Source organism: Littorina saxatilis, linkage group LG12 (genome assembly GCF_037325665.1).
Source record: "Littorina saxatilis isolate snail1 linkage group LG12, US_GU_Lsax_2.0, whole genome shotgun sequence".
Lineage (NCBI taxonomy): Eukaryota > Metazoa > Mollusca > Gastropoda > Littorinimorpha > Littorinidae > Littorina > Littorina saxatilis.
In genome coordinates this window covers 77,991,233-78,008,429 of record NC_090256.1, presented here as the reverse complement: position 1 = coordinate 78,008,429, position 17,197 = coordinate 77,991,233, and the positions used below count along the sequence as shown (strand labels likewise).

The 17,197-nt window shown below is 42.1% G+C and overlaps 1 protein-coding gene across 3 annotated transcripts in view; it reads right to left on the bottom strand.

Annotated features, from left to right (window-relative positions):
• LOC138982839 (alpha-1,6-mannosyl-glycoprotein 2-beta-N-acetylglucosaminyltransferase-like) overlaps window positions 1-17,197 on the bottom strand; it is a 43,290-nt gene that overhangs the window by 18,366 nt on the left and 7,727 nt on the right. For 2 of the 3 annotated variants that reach the window (XR_011460990.1, XM_070356203.1), the window contains exon 2: window positions 2,525-2,942. Coding sequence is in view for 2 of the 3 variants with exons in the window: in XM_070356203.1 (XP_070212304.1) it covers window positions 2,525-2,827 (303 nt within the window). In the remaining variant the exon portion in view is untranslated. Of the gene's footprint in view, window positions 1-2,524; window positions 2,943-5,162; window positions 5,226-17,197 lie in introns of those variants that run through there. The other variant, XM_070356204.1, reaches the window with a different exon arrangement.

Below are 17,197 nucleotides of genomic sequence, written 5' to 3'. Positions count from 1 at the left end.
CAAAACAGTTCAACACAAAGATCACAGGACAGCACATTCGGAAAACAAGAAGGGCAAAGCCCATACGACTCACATGCTTGACCTTGACCTTTACATGACCTTGACCTTCAGGGTCAAGGTCAAATAACTAAACCTAGCAATGACATCATACACTAAGAACTGCTTTACACATTTTTCCTACCAAAATACATGTGACCTTGACCCAAGGTCAAGGTCATCCAAGGTCATGCAACACAAAGCTGTTAATTCAAGACATAGGAAGTACAATGGTGCTTATTGGCTCTTTCTACCATGAGATATGGTCACTTTTAGTGGTTCACTACCTTATTTTGGTCACATTTCATAAGGGTCAAAGTGACCTTGACCTTGATCATATGTGACCAAATGTGTCTCATGATAAAAGCATAACATGTGCCCCACATAATTTTTAAGTTTGAAACAGTTATCTTCCATAGTTCAGGGTCAAGGTCACTTCAAAATATGTATACAATCCAACTTTGAAGAGCTCCTGTGACCTTGACCTTGAAGCAAGGTAAACCAAACTGGTATCAAAAGATGGGGCTTACTTTGCCCTATATATCATATATAGGTGAGGTATTGAATCTCAAAAACTTCAGAGAAAATGTGAAAAATGTGAAAAATAGCTGTTTTTTAGACAACATTTATGGCCCCTGCGACCTTGACCTTGAAGCAAGGTCAAGATGCTATGTATGTTTTTTGGGGCCTTGTCATCATACACCATCTTGCCAAATTTGGTACTGATAGACTGAATAGTGTCCAAGAAATATCCAACGTTAAAGTTTTCCGGACGGACGGATGGACGGGGGGGACGGACGGACGGACGACTCGGGTGAGTACATAGACTCACTTTTGCTTCGCATGTGAGTCAAAAATGACGAAACTCATCCTCTTTAAGAACCAGTAGTCACACGAAATCACTGGAATTACAGGCTGACTATACAAATGTTATCCTTTTTTTCTTTTATTGTTACCTTTTTTTTATTCACTCGTGTATATAATTATATCATATGCTTGTATTGACAAATTAAGCTTTGATGTTTTGTGTTTCTTATTACCAAAGATTTGTTTCATTTGGAGAGAGAGAGAGAGAGAGAGAGAGAGAGAGAGAGAGAGAGAGAGAGAGAGAGAGAGAGAGAGAGAGAGAGAGAGAGAGAGAGAGAGAGAGAGAGAGAGAGAGAGAGAGAGAGACGCTTTTTTGTTTCATTTGCAGAGAGAGAACTCAGAAGTCAGAACTTTATTACAATCATAAGGATAAAGGTTTTAGGCTAAGCCTAATCTTCGAACCTGTCCTTGGAAAATATATACAGAGAATAACTGAGAGAGAGAGAGAGAGAGGTTTATGAGTAACATCTACAAATTTGTTTAACTTTGTCATCTTGATGTTTGCTTCGTCTGATTGGCTTCTCTTGTGACACTAACTGGTTTTGCAGCATTTTTTTTATTGTTATAAATGTTCTTGGTTTCGTATAACCTTTTTGTCTCAATCTGTCTGACAGTCTCAGGTGTGTGTGTGCATGTGTGTGTGTGTGTGTGTGTGTATGTGTGTGTGTGTGTGTGTGTGTGTGTGTTGTGTGTGTGTGTTTGTTTGTGTGTGTGTGTGTGTGTGTGTGTGTGTTCGTTCGTTCGTTCGTTCGTGTGTGTGTGACTGTGCGCCCGTTTTTTTTCTCTCTTTCGATCAGTGTAACGTATGAAGCAACGCGTACATCTACATTTAGTATGCGGTAAGAAATACCATTCTCCCCCTTCCATCCACCAGGTACCGCCACTAGCAGACCATATTATTTTCTGAATAGTTTCTTCATTACTCAATAACATTATGCCAGCTGATTCTAATCAACCGACGGAGATAAGAAGCCCAGTGTGCCACATTACCACTGAAATGTACACTGGTCAGGCTGTGGGATGGGCACAGCGAAATGGCGGCCCGGTAGCTGCAATCGTTTCCGCTGCCAGCACAGCGCTTGGTGGCTCTATTCTATATCTCTGTGGGTATGTCTAATAAAGTATGTATTGGTTGCTGCAGCTTATCAAAGATTATGCTGCCTTCCAAGGTAATCTAAAGTTAAAATGCAATCTATCACAGATCCATCTCAGCTTTATATGCCCTAGAGGTACTTTCCACTTGATCTCCACCATAACGCACGTTTCATGCGGTGTCACATTCTAAACATGCGTTTATTTTGTTCTCAAACAAATCCTCTCTGTTAGATGGGGGAAAGGACTACTGCTACAAAGAGCTCATTACTGTAGATATTGAGATCTGAACACCAAAGCTACCATATTCAAACCTAAAATACACTGCCTTGCGGTGGATGTCCACACTGCTTTTGTTTTACCTTTGTGTTAAAAGAGGATGTATGTGCAACATCGATAACCAAATTTAGATAAGCTTGAAGCTGCTTCATTTTTTACCCTGATTCCTCCTTTTGCGACCAGCAGCAAAGAAGAACACATCTACAAAGAAGCAAGAATCTCTCAGACTCTTTCTTAAGTTAAAACTCACCTGTGTTTGGTTGGACCCGGCTGCGATGACAATCTTAGGATGCACAGGCCTTGAAAGACTGACACGAAAATCTGCATCGCTTTTGTGATCATCGCCATGACGCGCGTTGCGCTGGCTGTTCCCCAGCTGCACATGCATGTCCTCCACCGCTAGCCCCCCGCCCGCCACCATGTGGTGGTTTCTCAGCCGCTGCTCTTCCGACGAGTCGGGGATCATCTGGAAGTTGAGGATGACGAAGAGAACCATGGACACCACCAGCACGATGCGAAGAGCTCGCCGGGGGTGCAGGCGCATTCTGAACATTCCCCCTCGCGTACAACGTTCGTCACCAAGTCTGGGTCTCACGCCCTGGCCGGACGCAAGGGGAAATCCACGTAGCTCTCTGTCGCTCTACTTCCGCTGACATCCTCTGGATATCCTGCACACAGCAGCAATTAAGCACAACTCATTTTCAGTAAAACTGCCGGTGGTGAGCACTGGTGGTAATATGATTGACAGTGGAGTTAACCAATAGCCAGCATCACAGTTTGCTTGGCAACAGTAAAACCACCTGCAATTAGCACAACTCATTTTTCACTGAGCACTTAACCATGCAGCCATGGAGTGGTGAAAAAAGTATACTGTCAAAATCTCTTCTTCACTCATCCGCGGCAATCGCACCACTGTCATTAACTAATTCTCAGTTCAGGTAAGTTAAGTGCGAGTCAATGTGGAACTGATATCATCCAGTGACAAAGTGCAATTCACCATCGGACAAGCCGGTAGCCGCGGATTATAGGCACATGGGTTAGATTGGAGTGAAACAGATGCGCCTTTTCAATTTCAATAAATTGTCAACAGCCTGTGGTGAGCACTTACTAGAGTAATACGATTGACCGTGGCGAACAGATCAATAGCCAGCATCACAGTTTGCTTCATCACAGTAAAAATATCAAACTCAAAGCTACAGGGGTTAAATATAACATTCAAAATGCAGGTCAAAAGAAAAAGCACAAAAAAAGAAAGATGAGCTGTTCACATCCTGACCTGTGATACTGGTATTTACTGTCTGAAGCTTTGAACTGTGAATAAAAACAAAGACATTTAAAAAAAAACACTAAAAAACCCCACCTTTTAATGACACAACAGTAATATGTAATTAGTTAACTGCATGCAATATTGGTCATACAATTGTAACAGTACCAGCTTCCTTTTCCCTCCTTCACTATGGGGGGGGGGGGGGGGGGGGTGTGTGTGGGAGAGCAGAAGACACAAAAGTAAGAAAGAGAAAACATATCCATTCCTGCAAAGAAAACTTGTCATGGCAGTTCGGGTCATGACTGATGACATTATCAAAATCAAGTCTGAGTTGAACAAGATAATCAAAACAAATTTTTGTCACATTGTGTGTTTCTCAATTTCTACTTTATTTAAAATTTCTTCCACACTGAAACAACCTCACGCTTTCTTTCTTTATTTGGTGTTTAACGTCGTTTTCAACCACGAAGGTTATATCGCGACGGGGAAAGGGGGGAGAGGGGATAGAGCCACTTGTCAATTGTTTCTTGTTCATAAAAGCACTAATCAAAAATTTGCTCCAGGGGCTTGCAACGTAGTACAATATATTACCTTACTGGGAGAACGCAAGTTTCCAGTACAAAGGACTTAACATTTCTTACATACTGCTTGACTAAAATCTTTACAAAAATTGACTATATTCTATACAAGAAACACTTAACAAGAGTAAAAGGAGAAACAGAATCCGTTAGTCGCCTCTTACCACATGCTGGGGAGCATCCGGTAAATTCTTCCCCCTAACCCGCGGGGGGTAAACAACCTCACACGTTTCAACCTGTCTTATGATAGTTAGTGAGGCTTTACCAATAATCTTCATGCTTAATAATATATATTGTCATCATTTTCACGAGTTTTCATTCACAAACACCTGGGAAATAAATCTCATGTTCCCCATGCAATAAATCGAGGTGGTGAATGGGTTTGAGCTTTCAGGTTAAACGTGGATTGTCAAAGTAAAAGCCAATCAGGCTGATTGTTTGATGTGTGGAACCATCGCGGCTTTGGATTTGTGTTTCCGAGGACAACGATTGTAAGCATTCACTCTCAAAGACCCAATCAATGTTGATAATTACCGCGGCGACTCGTGGTCAATTTGCAACTTATCTCTGTATTGCAAAATCCACAACGAAAAGTCATAAACACTTAAAAGAAAAGAAATATGCTCAACACTTACTGAACTCACACGTATGTCGGTATGATCGCAGCTCTGTACATTTTCAGACTGGAAGAAAAGCGTCAACAAGCTACGTTTGACGTCACATACAAGTTTGACGTGTTATCTCGTGCTACTGTGACGATGCTTTGTGGCCCGGAGTTGGATTCTAAAAATTCGTCTCCCTGTGGGTTATTGTGCATTTTGTTGCACAACCAAAATGATGACAAAAACGATGTTTGGTGGCTTGTTGTCAGACCAGCATTTTGTTGTTGGTCCTCGGGGAGCATATCGCCTTTTGTCTCATATTTATCAACCGCGGCCTTCGGCCTTGGTTGATAAAGATGAAACAAAAGACGCTATGGTCCCCTTGGACCAACAAAAAAGCTGGTCTGTCAACAAGACACCAAACATCTTATAATATCAAACCTGTCAAAAGATACCAAAGCAGAGCCTTGTGAAATCTGAAATCCAACACTAAGTTCTGCATATAGCCAAACCAAGTACACACATATTCACTTATATTTGCAGGGGAAAAAAAACGGGCAATGAAACCCAAAACCGGTATAATACCGGAAATTTCTGGTAATAATCGCTTTCCCTGTCAATAGTATTATGTCCAGCTGTTCTTCAGTCACACACACACACTCACACACACACACACACACACACACACTCACTGCTTAATGATACACACAAAACTGCCACCTCAAAATGACAATGAATAACAGAGAAACAAGAATAACCACACACTAGCTCACACACAAAAGGAAAAAGCCACATAAAAGACAGGCCTGAGTTAAGATTATATCCAAATGGTAATGTGGCAGAGATATGATGTAATACTGTTGGCTGCTGATGAGAATATGATGGCGAGCACAGCGGCAGGTGTGCTGCTCTCAGTTAAATGCACCTTCCTTCCTGTGCAGACCTACCAACCTAATGTGAAACCCCAAGTGTAGCAATTTGATTTCTTTTTAAATTTTCAGCGTAGCAAATGGTGTTTAAGAGTAGCATTGTCGAACATTTATTCACACATCCACATTAAGGCTATTTCGTGCAAGAAAATATATATTTAAAATAAGTTTATATAGAAGAAAAAAAGAAACATAATGGCCAATAGAGAGTGTCTACAGTGCCATTTTACAGTGCGAACAATGTTTGATGACACAAATTCTTACCGCTACACAGAGTTAGAATCAGAAATGAGTACAAGAACTCACTAATTAGAAAGAGCAAACTGTTGCATGCTTGTGATTATTTGTTTGAGTGTAGCAGTTCTAAGCTTGGCGTAACAATTCTTCTTAAAAACATGGCATGCTACGCTTGAAAGCGACTAACAGTTGGCAGCTCTGCCTGTGTAAACTGTCATGAAAAACACCACACTCCTCTCCTGTCTTGTACTGTACATGGAATAACAATTATCTTTCCACTTGGGGGCAGACCAAAAATCCTCACCATGTCTGATTTCTGCGCAGAATGGGATTGTTTTATGCATTCCTACTTTCAAAGCTACCAGTTGGCAGCTACCTGCTAAATTAATTCTGCAAAACTTCCCGCTCTGCACAGGAAGCAGCCAGGCTGCTGAGTTTCAGGGTATGTGTCTTTACTTTACTTTTACTTTAATTGGTGTTTAACGTCCTTTTCAACCGTTCAAGGTTATATCGCGACGGGGAAAGGGGGGAGATGGGATAGAGCCACTTGTCAATTGTTTCTTGTTCACAAAAGCACTAATCAAAAAATTGCTCCAGGGGCTTGCAACGTAGTACAATATATGACCTTACTGGGAGAATGCAAGTTTCCAGTACAAAGGACTTAACATTTCTTACATACTGCTTGACTAAAATCTTTACAAACATTGACTATATTCTATACAAGAAACACTTAACAAGGGTAAAAGGAGAAACAGAATCCGTTAGTCGCCTCTTACGACATGCTGGGGAGCATCGGGTAAATTCTTCCCCCTAACCCGCCGGGGGATGGGTATGTGTCCAAGCGGAAAGATATGCTCTTACCCTGTAAAACAGCCTGGGCAGCTGTATAGTGTTCTGTGGTGGTCATGTCGACCACCAATACAAGAAGAAGGTGATACCTTTACAACTGGAGACTATCAGCTTCCATACATCTAACAACACAATTGCCAGCTGTCATCTCCCAACCTTGAGTCTAAAACACCATTGCCAGCTATTATTGTAATCTTCCAGCCACCAGCTGAACTTTTTACACCCATACACAGAACTCAAGGTGTGAAAATACCATCACATCTGATTCAACTTTCTTTGTCCAGCAGTTTTGCTCAAACAAAGTTATCAAAGTGAATTGATCTCAAAAACCTCAACTTTCTATTTTTAGCTATTGTGCTAAACAATTATTATTACACACACAAAACACACACAAAAAACAATATCCAATTTGAAATACCACAAACCTGAGCTGCCTTGCAAAATAATGGACCTATCAAACTTGAATTATCACTTTCTTTCTTTCTTTATTTGGTGTTTAACGTCGTGTTCAACCATTCAAGGTTATATCGCGACGGGGGAAGGGGGGAGATGGGATAGGGGAAAGGGGGGAGATGGGATAGAGCCACTTGTTAATTGTTTCTTGTTCACAAAAGCAAATAAAAAAATTGTTCCAGGGGCTTGCAACGTAGTACAATATATGACCTTAATGGGAGAATGCAAGTTTCCAGTACAAAGGACGTAACATTTCTTACATACTGCTTGACTAAAATCTTTACAAACATTGACTATATTCTATACAAGAAACACTTAACAAGGGTAAAAGGAGAAACAGAACCTGTTAGTCGCCTCTTACGACATGCTGGTTAGCATCGGGTAAATTCTTTCTCGTCCCAACCAATATGGGACTCCCCCTAACCCGCGGGGGGTGAATTATCACTTGCCCAACAAAATTTATTGGTTGTGTGATAGGTCTGTATTGTGTTGTCGTAGTGCATGCATGTGCTAGTCACCTCTTGCTTTTAGCCCTCACGGCTCATGACCATCCAAGCTGCTTGTATGCCAAGTTGCTGAGTTGTGCCTTATTCAAAGTTTAAGTCCATTTTTTATTTTTTTTACGCACCTTACGTTCTTGTTGGGTTGATATTGGGGGTACCCTTATTTGAGTGGTGATCATGTGACCCCTGAGAAAGAAGTATCTTCAATTCAAAAGTGTGCCATATAGCCAAGTGCGCCATGTAGCCAAGTGTGCCATATAGCCAAGTTAAATGCCTTTAACGGCATAGAAAGTTTGAGTGAAATGACAAAGGCGTACATGTTTTAGTTAGGGTGCAAAAACTGTCCAGATATTTGTTTTGCTGGGTTTACTTCAAATTTCAGTTTTTAAAAATGCATGTGATACTTTCCAACTCCAATTCGTCATTTGTGTTTTCCATTAACACTCGGCGGTCAAAACCTTCCTTTAACTTTGAGAATTGAATCTAAATGCACATATATCATACAGTGGAACCTGCTTTGGAGAACCCCACTCGATATCAACCACCTGCCTACAACCACCACCCCAAAGGATCCCTGATAGTTTCCTTTAATGATTCCCTTTTCCATAGCGACCACCTGTCTTGAGTGTGGTCCTTACAGACAGATCCAACTGTATATTCTCTAAATGAACATCTTCCAATGCACAGCATGTTACCATAGGTAGAAGAAATACCAAGGATATCTGATTTCTTGATCATCAAACATCCCACCCAGGTCAACATTTAACACAAAATTGCTTTAAAATGTACATGTAATACTTGTATTAAAGTAAAAAAACAAGAAAGGTAAGTTGTTGGAACGTTGTTATTGACAAAATTACGTTACAGTCACAAATATGTCGACCCAAGGGTCTTTTAACCCATGGGGAGTAATCGGAACTGACCAAACCAGACTGAGCCAGTAGCGAGACATATGTCGTGACAACCAGGTGACAGTTTTCGTAAAGTAGCGCGACATATGTCGCAACAACCAGCCAAAGGGTCAAGTAAACAAACAAATATCCCAATAAACTTATCTTGATGGAATTCAGTTTTCACCCACTCGCCAGGATTCATTCGCTCAGCTTCCTGGCGAGTGGGCGAAAACTGAATTCCATCAAAATAAGTTTATTGGGATATTTGTCAGTTTCCTGGCGAGTGGGCGAAAACTGAATTCGTAATTTTGTCAATAACAACGTTCCAACAACTTACCTTTCTTGGTTTTTTATTCTGAATTTTGGAACGTTGGCAGTCTCTTTGTTTTCGGATTTGTAGCAAAGTAGCTGAAAAAGGGTGGAGTGCAGAGAGTCAGACTTTGATACACAAATCTCATAAAGATCATGAGCCAGACTTATTGGCAATAAAACCAACCAGCTTATAGAGCACAAAATGATGTTAATCAACGCAGCCACTTCAATTTCAACGCTCTACCTCGTGTCACCCTCTGAGAAAGTAAACTGTATTGTTTTATCTGGCCAGAATGATCAGGCTAGAAAACTTGTGTGAGCTTGAGCAGAGCTGCCAACTGTTACGCTTAACTTTCAGCGTTGCATGCTACGTTTTCAGACAAATTGCTACACTGATACGCCTAACTTAGAATTGCAACACTCAAACACTTTATCACAAGCATGCAACAGTTTATTCTTTCTTGTGAGGCCTGGAACTCAATTCTGATTCCCACTCTGTATAAAGGTCAGAATTTGTGTCATAAAACATTGTCCACACTGAAGGTGGCACTAAGAACACTCTCTATGGCCAGTATTGGCCATTGCGTGGACATGGAAGACTGAATTCTAGAGGCGCAGTGGCGTGGTGGTAAGACGTCGACCTCCTAATCAGGAGGTCGTGAGTTCGAATCCCGGTCGCTGCCGCCTGGTGGGTTAAGAGTGGAGATTTTTCCGATCTCCCAGGTCAACTTATGTGCAGACCAGCTAGTGACTTAACCCCCTTCGTGTGTACACGCAAGCACAAGACCAAGTGCGCACGGAAAAGATCCTGTAATCCATGTCAGAGTTCGGTGGGTTATGGAAACACAAAAATACCCAGCATGCTTCTCCCGAAATCGGCGTATGCTGCCTGAATGGTGGGGTAAAAACGGTCATACACGTACAAATCCACTCGTGCTAAAACCATGAGTGAACGTGGGAGTCTAAGCCCATGAACGAAGAAGAAGAAGAAGAAGAAGAAGAAGAAGAAGAATTCTATGAGTCCCTTTTTCACCACCCTGAATTATGCTACATACCCTTGCAACATTACCCCTGCCCCACTTTGGTCTTCTTCAATTAGTCACTTTTGACTGCATGTAACTGACTTACTGTATTATAGTAGACTGGGAATCGAGACACAGTGTACGTGTTAGCGTGTGTCCGTGGTGTGACTGTGTGTGTGTGTGTGTGTGTGTGTCTGTGTGTGTCTGTGTATGAATAGAATAGAATAAATATTTGTCATAAAACGTAAGCATTCATAAGACCAGCAAAATTCATTGTTTCTTTATCAGAAAAGATTTAAACTGTCAAAATTAGAGAGATGGATCGAGAGAGAGAGAGAGAGAGAGAGAGAGAGAGAGAGAGAGAGAGAGAGAGAGAGAGAGAGAGAGAGAGAGAGAGAGAGAGAGAGAGATAGAGATAGAGATAGAGAGAGAGAGAGAGAGAGAGCATGTATATGTCACGGTAGAGACGAAGATCTGGTAGAGACGACGATCGGAGTTTCTACCGGTAGAAACGACGTTTCTACCAGTAGAAACGACGTTTCTACCAGTAGAGACGACGATCGGAGTTTCTACCGGTAGAAACGACGATCGGAATAAAACGTTTGTGTGTGTGTGTGCAATGTAGGTGATTTTGTCAATTATGAACACAGTTCTATCTTACCGGAATGAACTCATTTTTAACGTTGTTTACAGAGCACGTGCATTTGTGGGAAATGTATTGAGAATGTCAGCAAATATTGTTCACCTACTACAACTGCCTTCACTGACCAGACGAAGACAGCAATCACAACTTTTTTTTCCTTCAGAGTGAACACAATTCGTGAAATATCTCTGTTAGTTTGACTTCCGAAAACAGTATTCCACAGACCTTCAACATTCTTATAGCCGGCTATTTTAATTGTTGCTAAAGATTGTTGACAATGGAACAAAAAGAAGAGTTCTACAAATTGTTAAGGCTTCACATTGATAGCCTTGATTCAACAAAAAGAGACTCGTTTACGATAACACGTACAAGACAAGTACACACAGGCTATATCTGCCTTGCAGTTGGATAAGGGCGAGAAGTGTGGGAATGGCGCTGGGTTTAAGTCTTGGTGTCTGAGGCACTTCAAACTGCAGAGAATCGGTGGCCAAATCATATTGTATTGCAAAAAAGCAAGTGTGCCCGTAGTGTGCAAGGAAGACCTCTACAATGTCATCAAAAGGTAAGTCGGGATAATCTCTCTCTCTTTCTCTCTCTCTTTTCTCTCTTCGTTTTCTTTCTCTCTCTTTCTCTTCTCTCCCTTCGTTTTCTCTCTCACTCTCTCTCCCCCCCTCTCCCTCTCTCCCGCAATATTTATGTGTGTGCATGCGCGTGTGTGTGTGTGTGTGTGTGTGTGTGTGTGTGTGTGTGTGTGTGTGTTATAAATGGATTAATTAATATGGCCCTTCCTGTTTCCAGATGTCACTTGAGAGTTGGCCATTCCGGGAGAACGAAGACATGGCAAGAACTTCGTTCCAATTACGCGTGGATTCGCCATGATCTGGTGCAGTCGTTCTTGCGGACCTGTCAAGAATGTGCGACCCGTGCCACTGTCAACAAACCAGCAGTTGGGAAACCAATTATTTCGTTAGGGTTTTTGACGCGAGTTCAAATGGATCTGATCGACATGAGAACAAGACCCGATGGCGACTTCTCATGGATCATACACTTGAGAGACCACTACTCAAAATTCAGCTGGGTCCACCCAATGACATCCAAGCGCGCAGTCGAAGTGGCCGAAAATGTCTTGAAGACGTTCTACTTATTCGGTGCGCCAAAGATTCTACAATCTGACAACGGCAAGGAATTTGTAGCAGGGGTTATTTTGGAGCTGGTGAAGATCTGGGAAGGAATGATTATCATTACTGGACGTCCACACCACCCACAGTCCCAAGGCTGTGTTGAAAGAGGGAATGGAGATTTGCAACTAAAGCTGGGAAAATGGATGGAGGCAAACGAAGACAAAGGGTGGACCCAAGGTCTGCTACACATCACATACGCCATCAACACCTCTGTCAGCGAAACAACAGGGAAATCGCCGTATGAGGTGGTCTTCGGACAACCGCCCAGGACTCACTGCAGCCCGCTGGAAATCCTGGCTAAACAAGGCGTCTTGCTTGAAGAAGATAACCATGAAATATCGAACATGTTAATTAAGATGATCCCTCACAACCAGAGACCACTCATGCCACAGTTTCGGAGCTTTTGGAGCCGCTGCAAACACCAATCACTTCATCCAATGATCGTCACAACAACAAGTACCATCTTTTAAGCGATTCTGGCATTGTGGCAATAGCGACGGAGATCACCAACAGAGACATCGTCCACGGACAAGTTGTTCACACAGAAAGTCAATCGGTGTTTGAGATAACCCAAGTCGTAGATCCAGAGTTTATCCCGAGAACCAACAACCCGTTTAGTGAGCCCCTAAACAAGGGTCAATACACGATCTGGGATAACGCAGCTGTGACGCCAGCAGATGTGCTCGACAACACTCGTGCCACAACCAACCGATATAAACATGGCCGTGAATACAATCTGTTAAACGAGACGGGAGTCGTGGCAGTTGCAACGGAGATCCTTGGCAGAGAGACCGTCCACGGACAAGCCGTTGACACAGAAAGTCAATCGGTGTTTGAGCTGATAACCCAAGTCGTAGATCCTGAGTTTATCCCGAGAACCAACAACCCGTTTAGTGAGCCCCTAAACCAGGGTCAATACACGATCTGGGAAAAAACACACGTCGTGCCACAATCTGTCGACAACCGTCACAGCAAGATCCGAAAACTCGCAACAGATAAGTATCTAAAGTCAGCAAACAGGCAGCAAGTAAACTTCGACTCAAAGATGGCAAAAAAGTCGATTTCTTACAATGAAAACGATACAGTTGGGATACGCATTCATGAGGTGGACAGAACAAACACAGATCCTAAACTTCTCCCCTGCAAAGTCCAGACTGTAGAGAAAAAGACTACTGAAAATGGGTCTGAAATTGTCTACAAGCTTTTCACAAACAAAGGAAAGCTGAAGAACACATTTAAACAGGCAGATTTGATAGATCTGAGAAATGTGCAATTTGACACTCTCCTGGACGTCGACATTGAGAGTTTAGAAGACATCAGCGTCATTCAAGCGTCAAGACAAGTCACCAACTGGGCAAAGGGGGCCTCCGTGTGCACGTGCAGGGGAAAATGTAACACCGCTAAATGCAAGTGCAAGCGAGCAGCAGTACCCTGCTCTACAAAATGTCACCCTAAATCCACCCGATCGTGTCTGAACAAAGACAATCACTCTGGTGGGTGAGTGTACCCCTCTTCTGACAATTCTTCTAGTGCACTAAATGCAGTTCCAAACTGTCTAGTGATGAGCAAGCCTTTTATGGGGGGGGGGGGGGGGGCCCCGGAGGGAGGGAGAGAGTTCCCTTGTGTATTATTTTTGCTATATGAGTTGACTTTTACCAGCTGTTTTAAAGACTTGTGTATTATTTGTGCTATGTGAGGTGACTTTTACCAGCTGTTTTAAAGACTCTTGTGTATTAGTTGTGCTATGTGAGGTGACTTTTACCAGCGGTTTTAATGACAAGATCAAAGTTTCTCTCGCTTTCAACTCGCAACCATCTGTTTTAAAAACTCGTGTGTATTATTTCTTCGTTTCAACCGGTAGAAACGTCGTTTCTACCGGTAGAAACGACGATCGTCGTCTGTGACGTTTCTACCGGTAGAAACAAGGATTGTCGTTTCTACCGGTAGAAACGAGGATCGTCGTCTCTACCGGTAGAAACGACACCAGATCTTTGTCTCTACCGTGACATATACATGTTTGAAATAAAGGGTAGTTATTGCAAAGGCATTAATTGCCATGTGGTGTCAGGCTGCTTGAAATAACTGTCAGTGGGGTAACAGACGAGATGATTATATTAAGGCCTTAACTGCATCATCCCTTTTCACTGGGCTGTCAACAGGGGGCCAGGTGTCCTTCAAAGGCAATGGGCACTGAGCTCATGTATTCCACATTGTAAAACAAGAATGATGGTATCTCTATTGAGAAAACCACTCTAGGCGCAACCAAATGGCACAGAATTGTGTTAGGTGTGCGTGCCTGGTAAGAACCATTAAAATAATTAGCATGCAGTCTACCACCTGTTGCATAGCTTACAACATCAGACATACAGTGAAACCTGAACCCTTTCAAAATGTGAAAAAAGCCTCACAAAATCAGGTCGTAGAATAAATGCAGGCAGTCTTAAAATGGGGTCAATTTACAGAGGTTATGAACAGGAAATCTGAATATTACCCACAGGAATTCCGATCAACCAGTCAGGGGGCACAGAGATTACCTACTGTACCAGTACTCCACTCTATGCACTGAGTTTACATTGGAGTAAGCTTACAGCCTGGTAACATGATACAGTCCAGGGCCAGGCTAAGAGGAGGGGGGGAGGGGGGGTGTTTGCCAGAGGTGGTCCAGGGGGATGTTCCCCCTGGCGGGGTCAAGGGGCAGAGCCCCTTGTGGGGGTCAGGCAAGCTAATGGGTAGGTCACATTCTGAGATAGGAAAATGGTCGCTCCTTGCATGAAACGGCATAAAATAAACAATAATAAAAAATGTTTTAAATAAATGAGGTACATGTTTCGGCTGGGGGGGGGGGGGGGGGGGTTGCCCAACCCCCATAACCCCCCCCCCCCCCCCCCCCCCCCCCCCCCCCCCCCCCCCCCCCCCCCCCCCCTAGTCCGGCCCTGCAGTCTGAGTTTGCGCTATTCTGATACTTTGGGCCACAAATTGCCTGGTTGTACGAGGTCTTCAAACATTTGGAAAGACTAAGACCACTAAAATAAAAATACAGCACGGCAGCAATTTGTTTTGCTCCATTCGCTCCAAACCACAGCACAGCACATCATTGTTGCCATCACGTGGCGCATATATATGGAAACACACCTTAGTTGGTTTTTTTGTGTTTTTTTTAACTCAGAAGACGAAGAAAGAGGCATCTCACATTACATGTATTACATTGCATAGCCTAGTCGTACATGAGCCCTTCAATGTTGACGCTTCCAAATGTTCCAAACAAACTGAGAGCTCAGCACTGCACACTCACAAAGTGCAAACTAACACCGCTGCTTCCACTTCAAACTGACAACAGCCACGGCTAAACATTATAAACTACTAGTGGTACCCGTGCTACGCACTTTGTGTGCTGCGCATGCGATGTCATTTTGTTGGTTATGTGCTTGTGAAAATGTTGTTTGCACCCCTCCCCCCCCCGCACATTATCCCGCATATAATGAATTATATTCTCTTGGTGAAAAATAAAATGTTAACCCTTACACCGGTGCAATTCTGTAACACATGTTACATAGCCACTTGTGAATTAACAGAGAGAAAAATAACAAAAAACAGTCATATAGGTTTTCGCATCAATGGGAGGTAATCGGAACTGACCAAAAAGACTGCGCGACCGCACGCGACTATACAAACAAACAAAATAAAATACAGCAGGTATGACGTTTGCATGAATCCATGATTACGTCTACATGAACAACAGTGATAAAAGTGCGCATCTCTTCCCAGCCGTGCAGCGCTTTGAAAGTTGGAAGCATTAAAATTTAAACGGGTAAAAAGCCATCGTGAAGATACGAAAAAAAGTATGACGTCTAAAATACTTAATGATTCAAACGCATAGTATAACATATGTAATTGACAACAGAAAATATATACATGGTTCACACACACAATCGAGTGCACACATCCATCCATGCTTATTTAAAGTCATGTACACACACACATACATACATGGCATCAAGCAACACACAATTAAATGACACATATGGAATATGGAAAACGTATAATGGACATGAACATGGCAAGTAATTTACACCGTTACCTACTATAAAATTGATGATATATATATATACCACTCACTTGCTATTCGCCTAAAAGCTTGCGGTGTGCTGTGACACATATAAGAAACCAGAAGAAAAAAGGACTTTACTTTGGCGAAAAGAGCATATGCTGCTTATTTTTGTACATAACTGCTATAACTGTATTTTTTCCGAACACTTACATGTAAAAAACATAGAGATATATCTTACCATTTCACTAAGACAGCCAAAATAACGGTCAAATTAAGGGGAGATCATGATGACGTACATGTCTATGGTTGCACGGGGGAAAATATTTAGTCGCTGGAACCTATAAGGTATAACACATGTTACATAGCCACTGGTGAATTAACAGAGAGAAAAATAACAAAAAAACAGTCATATAGGTTTTCGCATCAATGGGAGGTAATCGGAACTGACCAAAAAGACTGCGCGACCGCACGCGACTATACAAACAAACAAAATAAAATACAGCAGGTATGACGTTTGCATGAATCCATGATTACGTCAACATGAACAACAGTGATAAAAGTGCGCATCTCTTCCCAGCCGTGCAGCGCTTTGAAAGTTGGAAGCATTAAAATTTAAACGGGTAAAAAGCCATCGTGAAGATACGAAAAAAAGTATGACGTCTAAAATACTTAATGATTCAAACGCATAGTATAACATATGTAATTGACAACATTGACAACAGAAAATATATACATGGTTCACACACACAATCGAGTGCACACATCCATCCATGCTTATTTAAAGTCATGTACACACACATACAAACATACATACATACATGGCATCAAGCAACATCAAGCAACACACATATGGAAAACGTATAATGGACATGAACATGGCAACTAATTTACACCGTTACCTACTATAAAATTGATGATATATATATACCACTCACTTGCTATTCGCCTAAAAGCTTGCGGTGTGCTGTGACACATATAAGAAACCAGAAGAAAAAAGGACTTTACTTTGGCGAAAAGAGCATATGCTGCTTATTTTTGTACATAACTGCTATAACTGTATTTTTTCCGAACACTTACATGTAAAAAACATAGAGATATATCTTACCATTTCACTAAGACAGCCAAAATAACGGTCAAATTAAGGGGAGATCATGATGACGTACATGTCTATGGTTGCACGGGGGAAAATATTTAGTCGCTGGAACCTATAAGGTTATACGGCGACTTATCAGGTGATAATGTTTCGAACTATTTAGTAAACAAATCTATGGAATATTTTGGAGTTCCATTAACAGATAAACAGATCTATCTATCTTCTTATTATTTTAGGTTCGTCTGGGGTAGAGAAATAAAACACACAGCTAGGTTCGTCTGAGGTGCGGTCGCGTGTTTAGTCGAACCGAAAG